This window comes from Akebia trifoliata, chromosome 1 (assembly GCF_017979445.1).
Source record: "Akebia trifoliata isolate Shusen 1 chromosome 1, ASM1797944v1, whole genome shotgun sequence".
NCBI lineage: Eukaryota > Viridiplantae > Streptophyta > Magnoliopsida > Ranunculales > Lardizabalaceae > Akebia > Akebia trifoliata.
This window is the reverse complement of record NC_141375.1, coordinates 29,592,135-29,609,836: the sequence shown is the minus strand read 5'-3', so window position 1 is coordinate 29,609,836 and position 17,702 is coordinate 29,592,135. Positions and strand designations below refer to the sequence as shown.

General features: G+C 32.9%; 2 protein-coding genes across 3 annotated transcripts; both read left to right on the top strand.

Moving 5' to 3' along the window:
• The first annotated feature begins 1,961 nt into the window (after positions 1-1,961).
• Positions 1,962-4,172, top strand: LOC147411578 (Translation initiation factor SUI1 family protein). 2 transcript variants are annotated; one of them, XM_086450072.1, is made up of 3 exons: positions 1,962-2,107; positions 3,020-3,094; positions 3,719-4,172. In XM_086450072.1, exons 2-3 carry the CDS (start codon positions 3,058-3,060, stop codon positions 4,018-4,020), a joined length of 339 nt encoding a protein of 112 aa, XP_086306198.1. In that variant the 5' UTR covers positions 1,962-2,107; positions 3,020-3,057; the 3' UTR covers positions 4,021-4,172. The 2 variants fall into 2 exon arrangements, with proteins under 2 accessions (XP_086306198.1, XP_086306200.1); XM_086450074.1 differs by having other exon boundaries at positions 2,029-2,107; positions 3,034-3,094.
• Positions 4,173-14,646: 10,474 nt separating this feature from the next.
• LOC147411577 (peroxidase 42-like) lies at positions 14,647-16,770 on the top strand. Its single transcript, XM_086450070.1, has 4 exons — positions 14,647-14,922; positions 15,030-15,218; positions 15,697-15,862; positions 16,068-16,770. Exons 1-4 carry the CDS (start codon positions 14,689-14,691, stop codon positions 16,475-16,477), a joined length of 999 nt encoding a protein of 332 aa, XP_086306196.1. The 5' UTR covers positions 14,647-14,688; the 3' UTR covers positions 16,478-16,770.
• The last annotated feature ends 932 nt before the right edge of the window (positions 16,771-17,702 follow it).

The following is a 17,702-nucleotide window of genomic DNA, read 5'->3' as shown; positions in this document are numbered from 1 at the left end:
TTGTCTTATATGAGTTAAAAGTTTTGGAATGAGTTGATTTTTGGTGATGATGATCTCCTCATTAGTATATAAGCACCCCACAAATGAATAAACCCACACCATAGCTAAATTATTTTGTCTTATATGGGTGGTTAAAAGTTTTGGAATAAGTTGATTTTTGATGAAGATGATTTCTACAATGAGGAGATCATCCTCACCAAAAATCAGCACATCCTGAAACTTTTAACCCTATCAAAACAAGTTCAAGAACCGTAAGTCGTCCTTTAAAAAAAAAAAAAACTATTTTTGAAGAGTTAGAAGTTTCAAAATGGACTGATTTTTTGTGAGGATGATCTCTAGACCATCCTCACTAAAAATGTGCTCATTCCAAAAACTTTAACCCATATAAAACAAAAAAAAAAAAATTGGTTATGGTGTGGGTTGCCTTATTAATTCATAAGGTGTTTTTATAATTACACATCCTTTATTTCTATTGAAAATTATTCATCCAAAATTAAGTTATTTTAATGTTGATTTCAAATTTTGGTGACTTGTATGACATTATTATTTTTAATTTAAAATTTGTGGGCTTTATAAATAGAAATTATTATTTATAAATTGAAGATTTGAGTATAATTTATTATTTAAAAATGAATTATATTTTAATTTTATAAGAAATAATATATTTTATTGTGTTTGATAAGAAATAGGCATTTGAAATATGCAAACAATGTATAATATGATTGTAAGGATAACAAAGACAATTTACCAGTTTCAGCAATATGTAACATATATGATTCAGCATCTAAACAAACAATTTTTTCAGCACTTAAATTCAGCGCTTATAAGTTTCAGTGCTTAATGCTATTCAACACTTATTTTTTTCAGTTTAACAAACAGCACCTAAATCTCTCAGCCAAGAGCGCTTACGTCCTTTTCTTCTTGGAAATGGTAACCAATGAGGCATCTTCATGGGCCATGTTTCACTCTCTGCAGTGCCAACTTCTGCAAGAGTAACCACCCTTCCAAAGGTGGAATCAGAATTTCACTCACTTGAGGGCAATTAAGAGTAGAAATTTGTGTGTGTGTGTGGACAATCAGTAGTTGTGAGGATAATTAAGACTAGGAAAAAATAATTCTTGAGAGTAATAGTGATAGATTTTTTTTATGCGACGTTAAAATTTGTCGTAATAACATATTAATTTATAGAATTTAAAAAATCTTATAGGGATAAGAAGGTAAATTCCCTCTCCCCTCCAACCTTTATTTTAAATCCACCCCTACACCCTCCCTTCCTTCTTTCCTTCTTTAGGAAATTAACAATTGTTCCTCATCTCTTTGGGATTGGGTCCATGACTTTTATTCCCTAACCCACCAATTATTACAAATGAAAGTTAGTAAAAATCAATTATGAATTTGTGTCTAAGACAAGAATGTTGTTGTTTGTAGAGTCTAATTGTATTGGTTAACAAGAAAGAATTGTAAATCAAATCATACTTTTATGTTAGTCAAGATAATATTATATAAAATTCTAATTAAATTTTTTGAGATATTTAATATTTTTAATATTTTAATAAAATGATGTAATCTATAACTGTGAGTTTTTTTCATATTAGACATATTCAAATTTAGAGAGAATCATATAAAATTTTTGTGTCTCTTTGTGTGATTTCATCTTGTCTTGTCTTAATTTTTTCGATTTATTTTCTTACTTTGATTGACAATAGTCAAACGAGGTTACGTCAAATTTTAAAAATAAAAAGAAAAGTTGTATCTGGATTCTTCTGCCATAAAAGCCAGTGGGGCCCACTTCATGATTCTTCTTTGCTAGAGGTAGACCGCCTTATTGATATTTTATAGGGCGTGAAATTCACGCGTTCAAAAGCCTTTTAGCAACTTGCCTTAAAAGGCGTCCTCTATCATCTCATCATCGCTGTCTAAACTTCCATCAATTCATCTCAACCGTTTAATTTAATTAACCAAACCCTTACGTCCTTAATCTGAGATACAAATATTTCTAACCCGAGTTAGCTTTTGAAATCTATATAAAGACCTCAGAGGCTACAAGTGTAAACCGTCTCAAAGTTTTTGCCTCCCTTCGTTTCTCTCCAAGTCTCCTCCTTGTCAGGTAATTTCAGTTTCTCCTTCCCTAAATTTCCTCATTTCTTTCTTCTAATATCTCTCTGTTAAAACCCTTTACAGCTTGTTTTGTTCTGATTGGTAGGTTTTAATTTCTGTTTGATTTGATTTGATTTAATTTTAAAATCTCTCTCTCTCTCTCCGTGTAGATATTATTCTTTTGTTGATAAATCACGCAAGAATTAATCTTTCTAAATTGTATCGAGAAATTAAGCGTTTCGATTTGTTTAATCTTTTGTTGAAGATTTGGATGTTTACCTAGGTTTTATTATGATTCGTCATCAGCTAGGTTTTGTTTGTTTTATGTTAGGTAATCTAATTTACTGATGGTCTGTTCTATTTGGATCCCAAATTGAAAAAGTTTTTTTTTTTTTTTTTGGAAATAAGAATATGCCTTTATAGACTATTTCGAACAAGTCCCACAATTCGAAATTTCCTGTTATACAATAAAGACACAATCTTGCTTTTAAATAAACCAAAATACCCTATTAATTACAATCAAATTTTTACTCTTTTTTTTTTTTTTTTTCTGAAATTGATTGTGTGAGCTCAAAAACTTATTAATAGATACGAGTTTTTACCAGATTGGGTTTTTTTTAGTTGATTAAAATTAGGTGAATTTATTATCTATGTGAAATACACAGCGTTGATTCCTGGTGTCTGTACCTTTGGAGGAGGAATATAATCTGTGCTCTTTAGATTTAGCAATTTAAAATTTTATGGGAAAATTAACAGGATAAATTCCGGACACAGATTTTTGTGGATAAGAGACTTGGGGGATACAAGGTTTTGATGATGATTGAGGATGTAATTTGTGTGCTTTGTTTTGTAATTTGGCCAGCTTTTATATATATATATATATATATACTAATAAGTGGTTGTCCTTTTTTATTTCTTTCAGCTTGTTTGTTACAGACATCTCTTTAACAGCTAAATTACATGGTTGAACTCGACATCCAGATCCCCACCGCTTTTGGTACGTATGCTTCAGCTTTTGATGTTTATGGTTGTAATTTGTAACTATGGAATTTAGTGGTGTCAAAAGGGTCGGTCAGCTTCAAATCATGTATTTGTGTGTATTGGTCTGGGGCACACTTCTCAGGTCTCAAAATGCACCTAAACATGCATTCGGGTTTGGTCTATCAAGGTTTGGATGTTGGTTTTAGAATGTGAATGTAATCTTGGGTTGACTTGATTAGTACCAGCTCTGTTGGTCCAGAAAATCAGACTCAAATTCGAATAATGAGGTTGGGTCGGGTGCATTAATCAGTCATGTTTCACTTCTATTCTAGAAAATAAAAAAGCAGTCTAATGGCTACTGAGTTGGGGTCATGGTTTTAAATCTTGTCCAAGACCGTGACAACTCATCTGATATGTCTCGGTATCATCCACCAACAAGATGGTTAGACAAGGCAAACGTATCAGACAAGATTTAAAACCATGGCTCATTTGTCTCATTGTTGAATGAGACGACTCAAACATATTGGAAAACACGTCCAAGACAACTTAGTCTTGTAGTTCTAAAACCATGGTTGGGGTTTAGTCCATTTAATGGTGTAGTTAGTATTGGTGGGATTGATGTGGTTGGTTGATTGTGCAGATCCATTTGCTGAGGCTAAGGACTCGGGTGCCCCTGGGGCAAAGGAATATGTGCACATCCGTATACAACAGAGGAATGGAAGGAAGAGCCTGACAACAGTGCAAGGGCTGAAGAAAGAATTTAGCTTGGACAAGATTCTCAAGGACCTCAAGAAGGAGTTTTGCTGCAATGGTACTGTCGTTCATGACAACGAGCTGGGCAAGGTAATTCAAGTTCAAGGTGATCAGCGAAAGAACGTCTCGAATTTCCTTGTGAAGGCTGGCATCGTGAAGAAGGACAATATTAAGATACATGGTTTTTGAGCCATTTATTGGCTATGATATATTTATTTGTAGGCTATGGTTAATAAATTAGTTTGTCAACTCTGATTTGGTTTGGTTTGGTTTGTTCTCTCAGTATTTTTAATGTTATGTGATGAATTTATTGGTATTAATAAATTTTATTGCAGTCAGAAGGTGTTGCCATATGAGTGGGTTGCATCAATGAGGCCGAAGGCCGTAGTGCATGGATTTGAATCTGTTGGAATGTTTTTTTTTTTTGAAAATTAATCTGTTGGAATGTTACTCTCATTGGCCTTATATGATTTATTATAGTTTACTGGAAGGTGGCATGTGCAAATGCAAAAGTATTGAAAGAACTTACCTGTAATTTAAAATATTGGTTGAAGGTTTTTGAATATTACATACTAAAAAGGATGCTTTTATAATTTTAAAAGCTAAACATCGTGACTCGTGTGTAGAAAGATTGTTTTGATTGTTGATTAACCAGAGATAAAAATGTTATCAAATCTAGCTCTGTAAGGTTTTGTGTCACTGAAATAAAAAGATTTTAAATAACAATAGAATGAAAAGGAAGAAATTGGAAGAATTTATTTGTGAGAAGTCGCTCTCTTTAAAATCAATTTTGCGATTTAATAGTCATCTTCTCCCCTAATCGTGCACTTGAAAATAGTTGATCTACGTTATCGAATTGAATGTTGTACAAGTAATAAGATACTGTTTCGGAGAGGACAATAGAGAAAAGAAGAAGAGAGATTAGAAATGTTTTTTCTATATATCACAAATATTAGGACACGATCTGTTTTATAGAGAATAGGCCCAATGGCCTAAAAGAATTTAACAGTTCACTATATTAATGAGATGTATGTTTGGATTTTAATTGGGCCGTTTTTTGAACATTGAAAAATCCCAACGGTTTAAAGCTCATTAAAGAAAGGAAATCACAATCTAACCATTCTCAAAGATCAACGGTTGAGATGTGACAAAATTATCTAAATTTTTTTGATTGAAAAGAACTTCAATTAAGAGCCAAACCCAAGTTCGAGCTAGGTGCACATGCATGTGTTATTGTACGCATGACATGCATGCTTTAAAATTTTTTGACTAGTTAACCCCAAATACAATGGGCTGTGGTCTCACGGTGCCTTGGACCTCTATGTGCGTCCAAGGCCTACTCTCTTTCTCATCATGTCCTTCTGGAAAAGGAAATCCCTGTACAAATAAGACATACAAGGTCTTGAGTTAAAGTCTTGTACCTAAAAAAATATAAGGATAAAAAACTATGAATTCTAAACTTATAAAAAAATAAAAGAATTAAGAAAAAACATTTTGAGGATGATCAGCCAAGTCAACAGAGGTTTCCTTCTCATATAACCATATATTGTCTCAATTATTTTGATTTACAACTAATCTAACATCAATCATGTGGGATGATTTGAAATTTTTATTTTAACCATTTGTTAATGCAAAAAAGTTGTAATGCGCCTTGAGATTCTTAGTTGGGTTTCATTACTGATTTATTCTTTATTTTTATATCTTCGGATACCACCAGGAGTGAACCTGCAAAAGCATTCTTATGTCTAACGTCCAAGTTACTCATTGAGTGAAAAATAATGCTTAGGATGGAAAAGGTTGGCGTAGTGATCATTTGTCCTTAAGAGTCGTGATAATCCAACTCACTTTTTTGTACATTCCTTTAACAGAGCCGTTGATCCTTTGCTTTGAGATATATAAGTACATATCTTTATGATTTTGTACGATTCATAAAGGGAGGGTACAAAAAAGTGAGTCAGATTATCAGGACTCTTTCCTATAATGTCCATCTTTACTTGCCCATTGATCAAGCATGTTGTGCAAGTGATGGAAACAACCTGTAATTAGCTCAAATTCAAAATCAATATTGGGTCCAACCTTAACGACCTAAGTTTTGGTGTAGGCTGAGTTTGGCTATGAGATTAATGGACAACCTTTTTGAGTGCAAGGGGCAAATTAATAAAATGTCATTTTCTCGAATTGTCAATTATTGGGGCTCCTGCGTTATCACAAAGACATAAATTTCTAAAATTTTACATTTCTTATTTGTTTTATCATCTATCTTGACTTCTTGATATGCTCAAGATATGAATATGTTCCTTTGATTTTGTAAGATCATTGGTCCTAACCAGGGGCGGAGTTAGGATTTTGTTTTCGTGGGGGCAAATTACAAATAGAAAAATTTTCTGATTTTCTATGGGGGCAAAGCAGTAGAATGTTAAAAAAATTTGTGGGGGCAAAACAGTAGAATGTTAAAAAAAATTTAAAATTATTAATACCTCCCTATAGATTTTAGAAATTCTTGTGGGGGCAATTGCCCCCACTGTAAATCCGCCCCTGGTCCTAACTCCGAGGGGGTGGCTCAATGGCAATTTTAGATCCAATAAGTGGTGAGAATCTGTAGGTTGTGAGTTCGATACCCATTATAAGTAGTATTTCCTCGAGGTCACTCGAAGGCGCACCCTCACTTACCCAGTGCGTGTGATGTATGGATTTTGGTTCTTATGGCCCCCTTAGTAAGACTCCCCCATTATAAATTAAAAAATAAAAAAAATTATTGGCTGTTTGTCTATATGTGAAAATGTTATGTGGATAAAAGGGGCCATATAAAGCTTGGATTGAGATCTTCAATCAGGGCACGTGGATTGTTACATTTGCCAAATGACATCTCAGTCCTCTAAGGTTCATGATTTAGATTAGATTTTAAAAGGCATTGATCAACAGCGAATTTGTATAATAATTAAAAAAAAGAAGATGAATATGACATTTTTACTATTGAACATAAACCTCTTTCATGCCCAATGGGCCCATTGATTTTTGGACCTATTTTGGGTAGACAGCCATATGCATGCAACCAAAAATAAGGTTCGTTTGCTTGTCTTTAGCCATTGAATCTTAATTGTGAGTTGTCAGAACAAGTGGCTATGGTAAGTTTTAATTAAGCTCAAGAAGGAGACAAAAAAATTAGATCCAAATGTTAAATTAAACCAATAAATTTTTTTATTTATATATATATATATATATTATCATTTTAATTTGAAGAAATTTAATACTCCTCAATTCAAGTATTTCCTTTTGTTAATTTGTACAACATTTTAGATTTATTTTGAATTTAATTAAAATGTTGCTAAAAAAATAAATAAATACTGGAGAAGTTTTCACAGAAGTAACAATTGGTTTACTAAAACGGATATTTATGAAAAAGTGATCAGTTTTTGATGAATTTACAATTCTGGCTCACTTTTCATTTTAATTATCAAAACATGAACAGTAACGAATTCAGAGATTTTTAAAGTGTCTATTTCGCAAGTTCAAAGTGACAAATTCGCCGCTTTAAAGTGATTGATTGGAAATAATCACTTTACACCTGTGAAATAGGCACTTTAAAACTGGCGAATTCGTCACTGTTTTGAATTTTTTTTGTCTTGATTTTCTAAGTAAAAAATCTTCACTCAATCAATACTCAACTGACGTGACACGAGCTAAGAATCATAGATTATTATCGGGATACACAACTACACAGATTTTATGGGGATATGCAATTGTGTATCCCAAGGAAAAATCTATGGTTCCGTGATGGTACCACATTAATCGATTATTGACTTAGTGAAGATTTTCTAGTTAGAAAATCATTATTATTATTATTTTTTAATTATTATTAAATATAATGAAAACGTGATCATTAACGTTTTAATAATTAAAATGAACAATTAGCCAGGATAGTAAATAACTTATTTTCAGCTCACGAAATGATAATTCACCATCACAGTTAATCTATTTTAGATCTATCTCTTCATACATTAAATCCCTTTCCCTTATTTTCCCCACCAATCCTCTCTAATATCTTAATCTTAATTTTATCTTCTACACCATATTCTGAAAACACACATTAATCATACAATATCAAGTGAAATAAATTTATTTACATCCATATAACTAAAATTCATCTTGTCTCTTAAAGATCACAATATGTGATGAGAAAGAAAAGAAATTCATTCAATCATATTAAATGCAGCTGGTTACATGTAACAAACATGATAAGATAGGACAGAAAAAGATGGGAGGTCGATAAAGACTAATCCATGTATGATTAATTGTGTGAGCTCCAAGAATTATTGTGACCATCAATGCTTGGAGTCTTCCTTTTCAGTCCTCTTCTTCCCTTTACAAGAATCCACTTAATCTTAAATTGTACAATTTTTTAAATTATTTATTTTTTACTTTGCCACATCGTTATATAATTTAGTACGACATTGTTTATGAAATATATTCATGCTAGAGTTTTTATCTTTGCTTATGACATGGTCATTCTCTTCGAGGTTAAGGGGGTAAGAAAGGAAAGACAATAAAATTACAGAGGTATTAACAGAAAAATGAGTAGAATAGTAAAGAAAATAAAGTTAGAGAATTATTATGAAAAAAAAGATAAAAAAGAAAATAAAATAAAATTGAAGGGATATTATTAAAAAATGATAGAAAAGAAAAAAATAATAAAATTGAAGGGGTGTTTGGAAGAGGAGGGGAGAAAATGTAATAAAATTGACATTATTCCTTAAAATACATGTGAAATTAACAATATTCAGAGAAGACTATGTTCGTGTTTTATTATATAAAATAGAGTTTGCATGTGTCTATGGCACGAAACTTCTCTTTAAGAGAAAATATAATAAAATTAGAGGGGGGATTATTGACAAAGAGGATAAAAGATGAAAGATCGTAAAATTGGAGAAATATTAGAAAGAAAGACAATAAAATTGAAGGGAATTAAGAGGAATGGGATGCGTAACGTGAATTCCACTCCAAAATTATAATTAGAGGGGATGTTTGTCCCTGTAATTATAATTAGGGTTGGGATTATAATTGTGTTTTATCATATAGATCACGCGTAATCAAAATTTGAAATTGAGAATCAAATCTTTTATTGTATGGGATTTTAACTTGACACCTTACAAATATGTGTGATGATTTCTAATGCACTCTCTGACGTACATCATATCACAAAATCGTGGATCATTTGCCTTGATATACGCATAATCATAAATCTTTTTCATACGTATCACACGGCAAATGATCTATGGTTCAGTGACTGAGATGTCGCACTATCACGATTTTACAAATATTTCTAAACGATATTTTTATATATAAAAATAAAAAATATTTCTTTTTCTTTTGAAGTATTTAATATTCTTGCCAACTTTGCCTTATATTGTAGCTCGAATGGTCAATTTGAGACAACTTATTCGGAATAGAATTCGTACGGATTAGGACCACGTGTACTATATATCATTCACAGAATTCCCAAATTGTCCTCCTATGGGACAGTTTCAATTCTGAGAAAGTCAATGCTAGTTATTGGACGGCTCAGATTCTATGATGAATGTACACGTCATTTTTGGTCTGTGGTACTATCAGGCCAATATATTAATCTAAAAAAGAGCATCTATCAGCACACCAACTTTTACTTTGAACACACCAATCACCAACTTTTATTTTGAACACACACATCTATACATAACAATTTTGTTACATAAGAATCGTTGTACTACATGTAAAAATTAGTGTGTCAATATAATTTCTCTTCTAAAATCACACCAAAATATAATGAAATTATATGTTATTATGTGACGGCAAACTCTATTCATTTGTGTACGATCATAATAGAGAAAAACTTGCACAAACAAAAGATCATATAAACCAAGACCGAGCTTTCCATTTGGGTCATTTGGACTGTCACACAAGTTCAAATGAAACCTCAGTCCTATAGATATCATGGGCAAGGAAGGATTTGTTAAATAAATATTAAAAAAAAAAAAACCTTTTTTTATTATTAAATCTTGATTTTGATGTTTTAAAATCCCGTGACATCTAATTGTATTTTTAGGTGTAACACCGACATATAGTCTACATAGAAATAAATAGGTGGTCCTTCAATCAAGGTAAAACCCATCCCTTTATAATATAGTTGTGTGATAATATCAACATCCCAATGTCACTTATATGTATATTCATATTCATAATACAATGGTGTGACAATTTGTATATTCAAATAACGCTTATTAAGTAAGATGTTTAAGTTGACAATTTTAATATGTTCCTGTCATCTAAGTTTGAGTGTGAATTATGTTCATTTTTGTCGATTGAGATGTTAAAAGATCGTTTTTTAACAAATTTCATCAAATTCACACCAAAACTCTCAATTGATATTAGGTGAGATGAAAATGCACTATTTGAAACTAAAATAATTTTAATCTTACACCAACACACTCTTTGGACCCATAGTTACCATGAATTGATCAAAGCTTAGATTTATCTTGATTGATATTTTTTATAATTTTCATCATAAATTGATTGATACCAAATGTTTCCACCCTTATAAACATAGTGCACGAAATAACACATCCCAGATCCCAATTTAAGTCGTGGTTAATGACATAAATACCCATTTTTATTTAACAATATAGCGATGGTCCACTATCTTCCGCATTCAATGACCTTGGTACTAGCAGTGTATTTTAATGCAAACTGCCATCAGCCCACGTGTACAACAGTAAGAGTAAGAACAGTCAAAGAGCTTGCCATTGTGTGGGCCCCACGCAAACCTTTCCTCATTTCACAAGTCACAAGCACCATGTGGCCCTCAACGACGAAATGCCGGACGCTCTCATTGTCCGAGCCCACATACAATCTTACAGGACAATAGAGGAAAGGATACAGTACTACATCGCAATACCCATTAACTGTGCTTTATAGCATAATCAACTCACTATCATTCATACTTGTATGCTCCAATATCATGAAATTAAGATCATCTTATTTTCACATTTCAATGAACAAAGCGTTGAACTTAAAATGATCAATTTGATGATCTGATTAAGTCAATTAAGAAAGGTGGATTACAATATGAAAAATATGTGCGTTGTACCGTATCTTTCTTCAAGAATATTATTATTCTTGAAAACAGTAAGATATCTTCAAAAACTAATATTATTCTAGTTTTCTGTGCAAGACACGTGGCCATGCCATTTTTATAGATAAAGTATAATATTTGTTTATTTATTTATTTATTTATGACCAGAGGCAGGTTTAGATGTAACCATGGTTACTAAGGAGTAAAGATTACGTATGTTGACGTCCCTCTCTACTCACAAAGAGTGCGTGACGCCATGAGATGTGATTGGTGCATCGAAAGTGTCGGTGGCTACTACAAGCCGTTTTGACCGAGTCCAACTCAAACCCTCATTGGTTCGGCTTGGCTATCTCAGTTCGGATCATTTGGATTGTGCCAAGTACCACCCCAAGATTCAAACCATCAAGTTAGGGTTGTTCAACCGAGTAATACGGATTAGACCTAAACTGGTTTATCCGATTTTGGTCTGATTTGGGGCAAATCTAAAGTTGGATTGAATTGACCAATTCCTGGTTCAACCCAGATCCATGGCCTGAAGGTGAACCTGAACCCCATAAGAAACTCGTGAAATCGATTCAAATTGATCTGAGATTTGATAAAAAATCAACAATAATTTTTAAGTTTTAATTTTGTGTGTGTGTGTGTGCATAAAATACTATCATCGGCTTGATTTTGGATTCAATCTGATTTCAAACACTTAATCCAAAATCGAACCTATAGGATTAAGTTGGTTTTGATGGTAGGAAATTAATTATGGTCTAGTGATAAATGATAAGTTGGTTGGACTCTTTGATGTGCAATTCAAGATCTTCATCAAAACGTGTGATTCATGAGACTTCTCATAACTACTGTAGCAATTTATATTTATTTTAATAAATAACAAACATTAAATTATTAAAAATGATTAATTAAAATAAATAAATAAAAGCATCAGTGATTGGGTGGTTGGACTCTTCTTCAACCCAAGCTTGATAGCTTGGCTTGATGGCTGGGCATCTTAATTGTGGAATGGTGTTGTTTGTTATTATTTGCATTATTACTTTAATATCAAATCAATCAATTAAAGATTATTTTATTATTTTAAAAGCATTCTATAATGATATTTTATAATATAAAATTTGTCATCAAGAGGGACACTGTACCTTCCGCTTAAGTCATTTTTGGGGATTCTTAAGATTTATTAGCTAAGTAAAACCCACAGTTCAACAAAATTAAATTCACAGTTCAGATCCTATACTTTCAGAGGTTAATTAGCTTCCTGATTCCATGTCTTCTTAGAATGCCATGTGGCACACTCTCTGGAACTTAATAGTCCATGAATTTTGGGCCTACCTCCTTGTAACCTCCATCTCTATCTCCATCAGTTTAGGCCAAATATTGACGTTTTTTACTAGCCATGTGGTGGGTAAAGGAGAATAGAGTAAGGTGGCAACTCAACTCCTGGAAATACAGGATCAGTACCCTTAAATAATGTTAATATGTCACCATCCCTAAGTTCCCACATATCTTTTCTTTATTTCTTTTGCTTTAAAATATGTCATTTCACTAGTATTATTCAACAACATATAGAACAAAGTTGTGAAAGATGGATGGTGACCACATGAATGAGAGAAAGAGAGAATATAACCTTTCAACAATGAAATTGAATTTGGTTTGTTTGTATATTTTTTGGGTGATTTAGAGAGAGAGAGGCATCCACAATTTGGTAAATATTTGAGATATCCTATATTTTTAAATTGATGATATACCTACTTTGACTTATCTATTTGGAAATATATCAACAAAAAATGACCTAAATATCCTTATCTTTAAGGTCTAATAAGAGTCTTTTGATTTTACTATCCCAAATCCATCATCTTTAATGTTTGTCTGGAATACAATTTTTTTACTCTGGTTTCTTTCATTTCTAAGCATCAAACTTTGATAATAATATATGGTTTTGAAAAAAATAGAAAATGATGATTTTTGGATAAAAAATCAAAGATTTTCTAAAAGAGATTGAAAACATTGAAAAAGAAATTTAGGTAATGGATTGAAGAGATTATTTTATTAAATAATTTAGTTAAGAGAATGAAGAACTTGAAGATAATTGATTTTCAAAAGAAGGAATCATCTAGGATTTCTACCTAGTGATTGAAAACAAGAGCATTTAGATTATTGTACTATAAGTCCTCCAAAACATGAAGGGACATATCTAAATTATTTCTTTTAAATTGTTTGAGAGCATATAAGAGCATTTAGAAGAGTTGTTTTAAATTGACTTCCTTTGACACTATACTCAACACCGCACTGATGTGGCAATCTGCAAAGAATCATAGATTTTTTCCTCAAGATATAGGCAACAAGATTTATAATTCTCAATACATTGTCACATTAGTGTGTTTGATGTCTCGTTCATAGAAAAAGAAATGGTGTCTACGTGACATGGTTTGATTGGAGAATAAATATAATGTGTTGTGTGCACGACTTGATTAGGAGTCCGGAGTCTTTTAAACTTTAATTAAATTGTGCCACATAGACATTGTTCCTATTTTATAGGAATGGAACATTGTATTGGATCCAATCTTATCTATGAGTGTCTTAAAAATGTAGTTGCTTAAATGTAAGTATTAAATTTAAGGTATTTAAGAAATACCCCATGTTAAATTGGTGATATTAGGTTTATCCCTTTGCAAAATGCCATATTAGTTTTACAACCCTTGATTGTAAATCAACATTATTTTTCTTGACGATTTAACGATGAAATATTGATATATATTTTTTTCAAAATGCTCTTCAAATACTTAAATTACTAATTCAAAATTTGAAAAAAAATATATAATTTTTTTTTACTTTTAAATCATCAAGAAAAGCAAAATTGACTTACTTTCAAGGGCGTAAAACTAATCTTACATTTTACTAGGGTTAAACCTAATATAACAAATTTAACAGGGGGTGTTTCTAAAATACCCTTAAATTTGCCGTACATTTTGATTTCTTTCTATAAATGGTGAATCTTGACCCACTCTATGTTTGCCATGTGCATCCACAAAAAGTTTGCTCCACTAGCTGTAGGAGCAAAATTTGATGGACTATCTCCTCTTAACTGCCACGTGTCATTAAAAAAAATAAAAATTATAGCCCCACTTATAGATTAATGTTTTTAATGGCTTTCAAAATTAAATCAATGCATTGGATCCAACCCAGGACACAAGTGTCGCCATAAATTAACTCGATAAAAGATGCACAAAATTCAATCAACTGATGTGGCATGTTCACAGAATCATAGATTTTTTTTCTTGGGATACGCAAGTAAAAATAAAAAATCTATGATTCTGGGCAGTTAGTGAATTTTTGATACAGATAATGCTCAAATCCAATGGTTAGAAACCTTAATCTGGCATTTTTTGGTGTTTAGAATTACAACTTTGGGTGAAACAGTCATGATTTTGGAGGGCCCAAAAAGGTAGATCAAACTTTGCTCTTCCATTGGTGGAGCAAAAACTATTTTTATTTATCCATCTAGTGTCAACTATCTTTGACATGTTCTGTTTGATCCACAAAAAAAGGTTTTTTAAATTTGGAAATTAAAACAACAGTTTCAACTTTCAAGTAAACTGTCTGTTAGCAAGCATTTTATCTTTAATCAAAATCAAATTTAACCTTCTGTTTCATCTTTTAATTTTATTATATTTAATTATCTTCTCATTCTTGCATTATTTAAGAACCAGTAGAGTGAAGGAAAACAAGAACACAGAACCTTGGAAAGAAGGATGGGTTCATCTAAAGCTCTCTTCTTCTTTGCTCTCTTTTCCTTCTCAGCTTTGGCTCTCCAGTCTGCTTTAGCAGAGAATGAAGAGGACGTAGGCCTTGTCATGAACTTCTACAAGGACACATGTCCTCAAGCTGAAGACATTATCAGAGAACAAGTCAAACTTCTCTACAAACGCCACAAGAACACTGCATTCTCATGGCTGAGAAACATCTTCCATGACTGTGCTGTTCAAGTAAACAAAATAAACCTCTTTTTAAGTTTCACTCATTTTTTTCTCTTCTTTGTTGAACATCTGCTAATGGGTTTTATTTTTTTATGTTTATTTTTCTTTGTGGGTAGTCTTGTGATGCTTCACTTCTACTGGATTCTACAAGGAGGGACTTGTCTGAGAAGGAGACAGACAGGAGCTTTGGTCTTAGAAACTTTAGATACCTTGACACCATTAAAGAAGCTGTGGAGAGAGAGTGCCCAGACGTCGTTTCTTGCGCAGATATCCTTGTGTTGTCTGGTAGAGATGGAATTGTTGCGGTACTTACTTGGCCTTTTCATCTTGTTTTTCTTTGTTCGTGTTTTTCTCTTTATTTTTACCATATTATCCTCATAGATAGTGTGTTCTTTTTCAAAATTTCTGCATTTAATGGGTATTTTTTTCTTTACTATTGAAGCTCTGAATTAAATGTCCCTACCCCTCATTTTCATCTTATATGGTGGTTTGTTAGATGTGGGCTGTGAGTTTTCTTGGTTCATAATTATTATTTTTTTCAAAATTTTGTTAGATTTACTTAGGTTCTACTGGTGAAATAGTTATTTAGATCTTTGTAATATTTTTTTCCTACTTAGATTTACTCTGTTATTCATGTACTTCAGAGTTAAAAAACAGTTCTATAGCACTGATCTCATTTCTACCTGAATTGGGTTATTGTCTCTTTCCGATTAAATGAGATTTATAGCTAGTTATGGATATTAAACAATTCCTATTCTAATCTCCTTATTATTCTTGTTCCAGCTTGGTGGACCTTACATCCCTCTTAAGACTGGGAGAAGAGATGGTAGAAGGAGCAGAGCTGATGTGCTTGAGCAATTCCTTCCAGACCACAATGAGAGCATCTCTGTTGTCCTGGATAGGTTTGGTGCCATGGGCATTGACACTCCAGGACTTGTTGCCTTGCTAGGTATATATATATATATGTATGCATGTACACATATACATACATGCATAACCATGTCAAAATAGCTTTTATGGTGTATACATAAAGGGTACATGCAAATTCATCATAACAAGTTTTACAAGATCCATGTCAACTATCAAACTACTATAAGATTAGGGAGCTGTTTAAGTTAATTTTAATACTTGGCTTCTCTCTATCTATCCTACAGGATCCCACAGTGTGGGTAGGACTCACTGTGTTAAGCTGGTTCATCGTTTGTACCCCGAAGTGGACCCCGAACTCAACCCCGACCACGTCGAGCACATGCTTCACAAGTGCCCGGACGCAATTCCCGACCCCAAGGCCGTCCAATACGTGAGGAATGACCGTGGAACGCCGATGATACTCGACAACAACTATTACAGAAACATTTTGGACAACAAGGGGTTGCTATTGGTAGACCACCAACTCGCCACTGATAAGAGGACTAAGCCATATGTGAAGAAGATGGCCAAGAGTCAGGAATACTGGGCCAAGGAGTTTTCAAGAGCCATTACTATCCTCTCTGAGAACAACCCTCTAACTGGCACAAAGGGTGAGATCAGAAAGCAGTGTAATGTTGTCAACAAGCACCACTAGAGACTCTACATAGTCTACTTCTAACTTTCTTTCTTCCTATCTTATGAGGGAGAGGAGAGTCAAATAAGATGGTTTTGATGAAGTTGGAAGTTCTAGTGAGTGTTGGTGATGGCCACAGTCACTGTTCTTAGTGAAAGTTTCTCCTTTAGTTTTTCTTTGTTGGATTAGTGTAGTGCTAGGTATGTTCAATGGAGGAGTGATGTATGTATGTACGTATGTGTGGATGGATGGATGGATGGTTCTGATGCTGTATGGTGCATGGATTATTATGATTATGAGTGAGATTCATGCTCTCTGTGTGTGTGCGTAAGAATGATGGCTAATCAAATGAAAGGGATGGGGACCCCTTCCCTCCCTATTCAGAAAAGATATAGATTAAAAAAAAGCATCCAGTGGGCCCAGAAATTTGAGCAATAATCATGAAGAAAACAATATAATAAAAAGTAAAAAAGCATAGGATTCCATGATCTAATACAGTAATTTATTATAATTATCGATGGAAACATTAATCCTTGGTTGGTAAGGGAAGTTTGATATGATTTAATAAAGACAAGGAGGTCAGAAGTGTGCAAGAGGTCTATTATGTTTGTCTACTTTATATTTTCTCTTAAAGGGTGGATGCAATGAAGCCCTTCTTATCACCCACTTGTGTCATGGGGTCCCTATTCAAGTACCATGGGGTGTGTGTGTAGACTCCTTTGAATGCCTTTCAATATTGTCCCTAACCCACTGCAAATGGGTTTAAATACTTGAACCTTCCCTCATTATCTACACTACATCTCCATTAATCTTGAGTGGATCTTTACTGTTCCAATTTACTCCCCTTTTTTGTTTTGGATTTTTTTTTTTTTTTTTGTACATCTATTTTTAATTCAGATCCCATCCCATTGAACTCAAATCAATGTTTGTGATTGGGTTTTGAAGATTTTGGTGGCTGGACTTCCATTTGAATTTCAAAGATCATTATTCTAGCATGCCAGGCCAAGGGTATGCCTCTTGAACCCGACAGATCAACTCAAGCAGGGCTTGGGCTAGCTATTATTACTCGTGGGGCAGGACTTCTGACCAAATATTATGGCTCAATCCCTACTTGGATTGGACTCGAAGTAAATCAACCAACCAATATGCATAGATCTTTATACCGGATTCCATTACAACTTCCTCGTGAACGAGAAAAACTCTAAAATGGTTCAAGGAAGAAAACAATGGGCGATTGTTTCAGAGG